The sequence below is a fragment of the Phoenix dactylifera genome, chromosome 1, assembly GCF_051530095.1.
Source record: "Phoenix dactylifera cultivar Ajwa chromosome 1, Ajwa_hap1_PhDact_Kaust_v1.1, whole genome shotgun sequence".
Taxonomy (NCBI): domain Eukaryota; kingdom Viridiplantae; phylum Streptophyta; class Magnoliopsida; order Arecales; family Arecaceae; genus Phoenix; species Phoenix dactylifera.
In genome coordinates this window covers 54,183,186-54,192,878 of record NC_143190.1, presented here as the reverse complement: position 1 = coordinate 54,192,878, position 9,693 = coordinate 54,183,186, and the positions used below count along the sequence as shown (strand labels likewise).

The 9,693-nt window shown below is 41.8% G+C and overlaps 1 protein-coding gene across 1 annotated transcript; it reads left to right on the top strand.

Annotated features, from left to right (window-relative positions):
• The first annotated feature begins 5,994 nt into the window (after nucleotides 1-5,994).
• LOC103715566 (uncharacterized) lies at nucleotides 5,995-9,442 on the top strand. The gene is made up of 2 exons (XM_008803239.6): nucleotides 5,995-6,484; nucleotides 9,221-9,442. Exons 1-2 carry the CDS (start codon nucleotides 6,136-6,138, stop codon nucleotides 9,250-9,252), a joined length of 381 nt encoding a protein of 126 aa, XP_008801461.2. The 5' UTR covers nucleotides 5,995-6,135; the 3' UTR covers nucleotides 9,253-9,442.
• Nucleotides 9,443-9,693: the final 251 nt, after the last annotated feature.

Genomic DNA, 9,693 nt, shown 5'->3' with positions numbered 1-9,693 from the left:
ATCCGACTTAGTCCTAGATCAAAAAATTCTTTCCAAAAATTAGAGCCAAAGAATTGAAGCCTAAGAAGAATCAGAGACTATCTATTTATTTGCCAATGAGAATGTGGGCTTATTTTTTTTTCCCAAGAAAATATCGAGATAGAAAGGAGGATCATTGTTGTTTTGTTTTTTATTTATTTTTAACATAGAAAATTTAAGGATAGGGAGGGAAGAGAGACAGGAGGGGGGCATGTTGGATGGAGCTTACAATGGAGAGATGATTAATATTTTTTTATTTCTATTTCCTCTATTTAGATTTAAGAGAAATTTTAAGATTTATAAAAAGGAAACTATTGGCATAAAAACTAGACAGCTGGAATCGAGAGTAGATAATTCTCTGACTTTCGTACTTTTTTTAATAATATAATATATATTAGATTATGAAATCAATATGCTCAACAGCAATTAACCTCTTCAATAATATTAAATTTCTTTATCTTGGATGTGAAATATTGTTGGCTGATCTGTTCCTTCTTTTGTCACTTCTTATTTTATACATTCAAATTGTAGAGGTACTTATTCTCAATCAAGCAGCCGGTATAGTTGGCATGGTCACTTTCAGGGCCTTAGTAAGTAGGATGAAGAAGTTGCCTCCTCTCGCCCAAAATCTGTCATAATTGCCTCCACTCATGAGAATAAGTTGCACTGTCTTCTCCAATAAGTCCAATTGCCTCCCTGTCTTCAAGGAAAACCCACCATTTGGCCATCCCAAATTTTCCTGCCGATCCTTTCCCCTTTTTTTCTCCATTCTCTCTTTTCTTCTCCTTTTCTTTCTTTCTTTTTTCACACCACCCATTTTATATAGATGGTTCAAATCTGGTAATAAAGTTAAAGAGGTTTTGAACATTTTGAATGATGATTGGTATTGTTGCTAGAAATTGGACCCGAGGGCGGCTGTCGGCTGAGAAGGAGGAGCTCCAGTGCTCGAATGGTGGGTGGCGATCCGTCGGCGGTCGGCATCCTTCGAAAGTCCTGCAAGAAGCTGGTGGCCGGGGTTTCCGGCGCCGGCCCTCCGATGCTTAAGTCAGAGAGGGGCTAATGTGCAGAAAGAGGAAGGAGATGTGTTTCCTGGGTTTCAGAGTCCAATCCCCTCCAAAGTGGAGGGGTTCCCCTTTTATAGAGGGGGATTGTGTTACCTGTGAAGTGACAGGGCAAATGGTTCTTTTTTGGTCATAATTGAATACGATCGTGTGCATTAATATAGTGTCGTGGGAGATCAAACCGGAGTCAGTGAGCCGTCGTGGCTGATCGGATGTGGCGGAGTAGTTCAACTGCCTGCCGTGGAGGGCTGGAGATCCGTAGATAACGAGCGCATTGATTGTTAAGTGAACCGGAGATCAGCGGAGGCCATACGCTTTATGGTTGAGTGAACCGGAGATCAGCGGAGGCCATAGGCTTTAATGGTTGAGTGAACCGGAGATCAGCAGGGGCCATATGTATTAATTGCTGATGATGAACAGGGTATGGTCTCTGGCTGGGCTACGGAGAGGTAAGTAGTAAGGTTAGGTTTCTGAAAGCTCCCAAAGGAAATCAGACTGAGGTCGAATGCTATGACGGGGCATTCCGGAGTTCGGGATCTGGTCGGGCGCCGAGCCGAGCTAGTTGTCTTCTGGTCGGGCGCCCTCTGGTCGGGGCGTCGTCTGGTTGGGCGCCCGCAGGTCGGGCGTCTTCTGGTCGGGCGCCCTCTGGTCGGGGCGTCATCTGGTTGGGCACCCGCTAGTTGGGTGCTTTCTGGTTGGGCACCCGTTGGTGATTCTGGATAACATGGTTTTTTCCCTAACAGGTATGTTATGTATGTTAAGTTTAATGTGCCTAACCTCTCCATTGCTTCCCTTTTTTTTTTTTGGCTAAAACGAGAGGGGAAGGGGGGAGGAAGGGACAAGCCCACCCCCGCGTAGCAGCCCCCACTGGGCCCTCCATCCCACCAGGAGAATGTTCGATGCGGGCAAACCGGGTCGTGTGTTGGGCACGCCGACCTATTTTACTTATACCCTCCCCACCCGTGAGACGGCTCGGTTACCCGACTCGACCCTCCGTGTGAGTACATCACACCTGGCACCACCCAGGCTACCAGCCGACCAGTAGCACTTCCAGACCCCGTGTCCAGGCGTGGAGCATTCGGTCCCCAAATTTAATCGACGCCCGCGCGTTTCGAACCTGAAACCACTTGGTTGGAAGCAAACGCTTCGTTCCAACTGGGCTACCACCTTGGTGGCTCCATTGCTTCCCTTTCATGCACGCACATATGCATGTATTAAAATATATATATATATTAGGCAATTCGTCATTTTTAGTCTGCAACGTAGCCCATCATCTCCCTTTTCCCACAAAATAGCAAGCTCTAGTAACTGATTGATCTTCGGATTTTAGAGAAATTTTAGATGTATCGTATGTAATTTACGATACTCGGGGCAGGACATCAATTCCGTCCCTGTTCAGGAATAAAACAGCCACGCTTGCCTCCCCTACAGTGTATATGCACGGCCATCATGCCCCTCTCGGCCTCGCTGTACGACTCTGGATGATAGATTCATGTCGGATACCATGTAATCCCTTCTCCTTCAATCAATTGCCGCCTCGTTTCCAGAGACTTACAGGAGAGAGAGAGAGAGAGAGAGATTAGGGGGGCAAAGGTTAAGGAAGAAGCATCGAAGGAGCTCCGGCCGTACCGCACGCCTCCCTTTTCACTCCAGCGCGCGTCAACGGGCTTGGTCGCGGTCGTCTCTTTCGCGCACGCGCGCCAGGCGCTTCCAACGCGTCAGTCTGCGGTTAGGTCGTACGGGTCTTTGGGCCGCTCGCTCCGAGGGCGGGCGCGGACTCTCGAGCGGTCGCCACGCGTGGCCGGACACGATTGCCGATGCTGGCCCCATGCCCTTCGCCCTCGGGCCTCTCGGCCGGCGCGCGTGCTGCACAACCCGGCGACAGAGACGGCGAGTTTGGGGCATTAATAACTCCTAACCACCCCCCACGGCCACGAAATACTCCTACTTCTGAACTTCTTTCTCTGTCCCTCAAAAACTTTTTGTAGTAGTGTTCTTGAACAAGAGAACATGATGTGGGAAGCCAAAGTACAGGGAAGGTGGATCGGAGAGCCACTAAAAGGGGAGCATGTTTGCTGGACTTGGCGGCTGGGGCCCATGCTGGATCTCTTTCACAAGGTTCGCCCATGGCAGGGGAGAATGGAGAGGGCCCACCAATTAAAAGGTTGCTATAAAATGGTACGGTGAAGAGAAGAGCTTGGATACACCCCGTGGTGGAGGTTATTGCTTCGTATTATATTTTTGAAGATGCAGGATCTTTAAAGAGGGTAGAAAGGAAGATAGAGTTGCTGAACGGGAGGAGAGACAGGTACCTGTTATGCTTTGCCATGCTGGTTTTCTTATTATCTTTGCTTCTTTTTTTTTTGAAGTCTGCATGGGGAAGTTGTTAGCTGGCTTCTTTCTCTGCAAGCCTTCCATGTCTTTGATGCGACTTTGTCAGTCCGGCTACTCATTCTGCTATCTTCTTTACCCTTCTCCTCATGTGGGCACCAGAAACAACCCGTGCCGGCTCATGCATGCAAAAGCTGAGTTGCATGGATATATCCTCTCATCATATAGAGAGGAAATGAATGACACCAAGCGCTCTCTCTCTCTCTCTGTGTGTGTGAACTGCCACGTATCGTGAAGGCTGTCAAAGAATAAGCTTCCCTGAGGAAAATCACATGTTGGCCGAGAAGGCATATGATGCCATAATTCCTGGCTCTAAACCTAAACGCCTATGTACATAATTGAGACCTCTTGCTCTATTAACGGATATTTTTAAGTTTGATTCCCCTGTTTTCTCCTGTCTGTGAAATTCCATACGAGGACATCTCCAGGCAATATATAATTCACCCTTCGTTAACTCCTCCATGCAACAATTTCCTAAACGCCCGATTTGAAATGTAACGTCTGGTTTCATTGCTTATTATTAAGCCCACTGTCTTTCCTCATTCTCACCATCTTTTTACTTGGCTTGCAGGTAGGCACCCTACGATCATGGAATCAGAGTCACTACATGATAACAATGAGATCTCCGTACCATCACCGACGTATGCATTTTTCGATCTCTCCGGCTCCATTCTTACATCCTTCCGTCCAAAACTTGGAGCACCCCTTGCGTCTTCTCACAATCTGAAGGTTCTGGTTCCAAGCATGGGTGCACTTGATCGAGCCCGATCAGTCCGGATTCAATCGCTTGCGCTGGAGCCGGATACCATCGTTGGCTCCTTGGAGTTGTCTCGGGACTCCGAAGGGGAAGGCTCCACAATTACTAGTGATTATTCTAAAAAGGATTTGGATGCCATATCCAATGCTGGTACATGTGATCTCTGGGATTCGGATGATGCTGATGCTTCCGAAGATGAGAGATGTGTGGATGAAGTCTTCTGTAAAGAAAGTGTTAAGAAAAATATTGAGGTGCTGGCTGGAATGGTGGGCTGCAAAGGATGTGATGAGCCGGGAGTAATCTTGGATGAAGTTGTGAAGGTTCTCAAAGAGTTGGAGAGGGTGAGAACAACTTGTTGCTCGAAGAACTGATAGGAGAAACTTTTTTGTTCTTGCATCTGTTTGAGGCCTAAACCTGTATTGCATTTGTAATTCGCTTTTACTGGATAGTTTAGTCTACAGGATGGGTAAGGTGCTTCCTTGTAAGTTTCTTTTTCGTTAATTTGGCTACTTCTGCCGTCTGATTGTGTGAGACTTGTGGTAAATCTTTGTTATAGTCCAATCCTTACTCCAGACCAGGCCGAACAGGGGTGCAATCACTAGGCTGTTCCTCTGTTTGCATCATAACTAGAACTTGAATTTGGGGATGGCAATGGACCAACCTGGTGTTCAGATTGTTTATGATCTGTGATCGATTCATCCGGGCTCAGTTGTTCTCTTCCTGGGCACCCTCGAGGTTGGATAAGTAAACATTTATCTTTTCTGTTGCCTGCACAAATGATGATTTTCTTTAATTTCTTTCATCCAGCACAACTTTTATTGTGGGCCGCGACTTTAAATGTGCTATAGATATCGGTCATACTAATAGTTCATATTTAAAAGATATTGGAAAATAGTTAGGCATCTTTATGCTAAAAACTTGGGAGCATGTACATAGCTAAAATATCCTATAAAATTTATTTATCATATACTTTTCACATTTTGTTATGTAATATCTAATGTTGGTAATGCTGCTCTTTCTGTATGAAAGTTTGGAAACGTAAAAGCCTTATACATGAAAGAGCCATATTATACACACATATATGCATATATATATATATATATATATATATATATATATATATATATTGGTTTCACCTTATCTTAAGACTTTTATATATTTAAAAATCTTCCTAGATACTTTTAGAACATCTTTACCGTCACATTTTTGATATATAAAGTGGAAATAAATTATAATCTCATATAAAATTCCAACTTAGAAATCTACAAATAGTTAATAATTTATTTGAGAAACTTTATGTAATTTTTCCAATATACTGCAAAGCATTTATATTCGTAGAATTTGAAATTTCAAACTATCAATACTTAAGGATCAATTACAAGTCCAATGATAAATTTCCATCACCATAGCATATTGTTATATCCTATAAATAATGAAGAGTTAAATAAAGATTTTTATTTATAATTTAAAAATATAGAGTTTCATATGTCCGGTATAGGTTCGTGATCACTACGTGGAGTATTTGGATAAACAATTGTTTAAAATCTCAATATTTTTACTATTATGAAAAAAACTTGGGGATTTTGACTGTGCTTTATTTTATATATAATTTTTTTTCCATTCTAAAAATAAGTTTTTATTACTTTATATATTATATCCTCTGAGCTTCCTTTTTAACTAACACAGCGATATACCAAAAAACACGCAAACCCCCGTATTACACGGCGACAGTAGATCACTCCGCAGAGTTGGCAAATAAGTTTAGGTCCGCTGAGGGACTGTTTTATAATTTTTCTTTTCTAATTCCGATTTATCAAGCTCAAACGAAAAAAATTGGGGCTTTTCTCTCTCCCTCTGCTCCGCGCCTCCTCGAATCCCCGGCGACCATCTTCGCAGATCAGGAGCCCAATGGCAGCCGATGTCGAGAAGATGATCGGCGTCGGGCTCGTCTGGGGCGCCACCAACGCCGTCATGCGCCGCGGCGCTCTTCTGTGGGACCAGAAACGCTCGGCGGCGCCGCCGGACCGCCGCCACGGCCTCCTCGGACACGTCCGCCAGTGGCTCGACCTCCTCCTAACATGGCAGTACTCCGTCCCTTTCATCATAAATCTCTCCGCCTCCGTCGCCTTCTTCTACATCCTCGGCGCCGCCCCAATCTCCATCGCGGTGCCGGTGACCAACGCCACCACCTTTGCCGCCACCGCCGTCGCCGCCATGCTCCTCGGCGAGGAGATGCGGGTCGGGCATGCACTCTTCGGTACCGTTCTTATCGTTCTGGGTGTTTGGATCTGTATCACATGAGGTGTTTGATCGTTGGCCTTATTCTTTTCTTTTCGGGGATTCCTCATTTTTGTCTAGATTTAATGGATTTAGTGACCTTTTTTTTTTTATTTTTCTTGTTTGTTTATAAATTCGAGTTATCTGATTTGAAGCAGATGTTTTGTTCAATTGTCTACGTTTGTCTATCAAATTTGATGTATGTAAGCTATTTCTATTAAATTAAGCTGTTCCATTGAGAAATTTAATGGACAGTTCTAAAATTTTATTACTTCCTGAATTGTACTTCTTTTGTGCTAAGAGAAATTTCCTGAATTGTACTAGTGAAGTAAAACTGAACCCTGTTTTGTAATCAACTTTGTGAATGCATTGGATTTCATCAACAGGTATAGATTTGATGAGCTACAGAGCAGGTTCTTTGTATAACATGTAACAAAAGGTTTTAGGAGGCAAGATTGTATTTTGTGTCACTTAAACTATCTATGACTTGTGAAAAAATAGACTCTTTTCATCTGGCATGGAGTCATTCAGATTTAAGGAGATGTCAGTGAGCCTTCTTATGACTAGGAGAGTTAGCAAGTGACTAGCTTCTTGAAAGTATAACTTGTGCCCTGGCCTCGTATGAAAAAGCTATGGCTAGGTGTGGCATGATCATGTTTCAATTATTTTGAAATATGGTCTTGAGAATCTCTTCAGGAGACTACTTAGTCATGGCACAGTATACAAACTCAAGAGCCCATGCATTTAATATTCGAACTATACCTTGAAGAATTTTTTGTTGTCAAAAATTCTTTCTCTGTTGGTGGAATCTTGATTTTGTTCCTCAAGGAAACCTTTTTGTTGGAGAGAGGAAAATGATGAAACTCATATTCATAGAAGAGGTGTCGGTCCCACATATTTCTTTTTTTTTCTATGCTGCCTTTATCAATCTCTATATTACCTTTCTAAGCTGTTTGTCCCTTGAACAAATCTTATGCTGATGTTGGTTTAGGTATATGAGGAAATATAATGTAAGAACTTATGACCAAAAAAGCTAGTAAGAATGTGTTATTTGAGTTTCTTATAGGCATCCAAAATCTATTCAGTATATAGTCGATATGAGACTAAATACACGGATCACCACACACTCCCCTCATTTAAGTCCCAGTGTTCTCACTAAGCAAAGGGCCCAAATCTAATCAAAATTCAATCATAAATACCATGATTGGCTCATAGTCTATCTTAAAAAGACTCGTGATGTAGTGTCCCCCAGTCCATATGGACCATGGACTGCTTTTACTCTGATACCATTAGTAATAATTCGAGACTTCATCCAAAAAGATAAGCTAGAAGGTATTATTTAGGTTCTTTGGCCTGGATAAGTATCCAAGATTTGTCCAGTACATAGCCTATGTGGGGCTAAATACATGCCCGCAAGATTCCTCACATATAGATTCATAGAAAAAGGTTCCACTCCCACTTTCCATTTCTTCATGTCCTACCTCTTTCAGTCACTATATTACCTTTCTGAGCTGTTTGAAACCTTTATTTCGTTCTTGTCTTGAAATATGGACTAGTGCTAAATAAAATTAAGTCAAAAAAACAATACAATGATCATTCTGTTCTCAAAAGTTTCCTGATTTAGGACCAATTTGATTGACTTTAGAGCTGGATAATCTAGACCTGATTGGTCAATTTGATAGTATGGCTCTTTAAAGCTTCAATACTGTCTTTTATTTTTGAATAGCCATTGTTCTGTATAGGTACTATGGCTTTTTAGCAGATTATTAATTTATCACTTGTTTGTCGCCATGTCTGAAAGAACTCCAATAACTTATATCTATTGTATCCTTTACTGGCTAAGAATCAAAGTACGCTCTTGTACAATGGTTAAGAAAATGGTGTCTTTTTAGTTGTCTTCAACCATGAATGCCAAAGGATTGTTGTTTAAATTCTGATTTTTTGTTCCACCATGTGGGCCTGAAGGCTAATACCAATTTAGGGGAATCTGGATGAAGAGTAAACTAGGAAGGATCAGGGGAACGATGGGATTATATTGGGCATGGAAAAGAAATTTAAAATGAAGTGATTAAGGATGCAAACTTAATTAGGAATTCAACAAAAAATAGATATCATTATAGAAAAATTGAAAAGGATAGTTCTTCACTATATTATTGCATAAGCAATAAATGCATTTACACCAAATTTCCATAACACTTATTGGAGTGATTTAATGGCTAGTTCATCTTAGTGCATTATTAAAGTAGAAAAATATACTTTTTAAACTTATATTACTTTGTTGCTCATGCTTTGCCTGATTTTTTGGCAATAATAAGAGTTCCTCACACCCCCAAAATTCCATACATGTTTCCATATTATATGCTTCTCTTTTGCTTTTTTTCTGCTCTTTTGAATTTTGGCCTAGGGATAAGCCTTTGCGAAAAGGATGGTCTTTAAAAATTATTTTCGACATTTAGCTTGTCTAGAAACTTCGAAACAGTCTTCAAAGTTTATGAAAACTCAGAATCCATTGAAGAACCTCTCTTAATCTGTAAATTTTGCATTTCATTTTACTTTTCTCAATTATCCTGCCATACCGTATATAGACTACTATATCTTTTGTTCAAATGAAAAGTCAGTTCTTCCTGGTTGAAGCTTGTCTTGAATTATCTCAAGGCAAAGGTAAGGATTTAGGAATTTACCTGTGATTTGTTTTTCTGATGCAATGTGCCTGCAGGTATTTTCTTCTTGCAAGTTGACAAAGCTTAGTTACATCCTGCACGAACTGCTACCTGTTAAAATTTTTCCTGCTGGCAGTTTTAGTCTGAGGAGTTTGCGTACCCGCTCTGCATTTGCTCTCTGTTTCTTTGTTTTCATATGAAAATATACCAACTTTAAATTTTGGTCTACTGAACTTATTGTGGTAAGTAAATATTGAAGGATCCTTGTTGCAGCTTTAGATCTTCTCTCAAACTTTTAGAGGGCTTATCAACTGGAATTTTTTTACTTGGATTGTTCAACCTTCTTCAAAATCTCATTCGTATTTGGCACCTAGGCCTGTTAACGAGCCGAGCCGAGCCCGAGTCTGGGAGGCTCGGGCTCGGCTCGTTTCACAGAAGCTCGGGTTCGGGCTTGGTACCGAGCTCTATATTGGGCTTGAGCTCGAGTTTGCTTGGCAAAACAAAGGCTCGGGTTTGAGCTCCTGAAGCT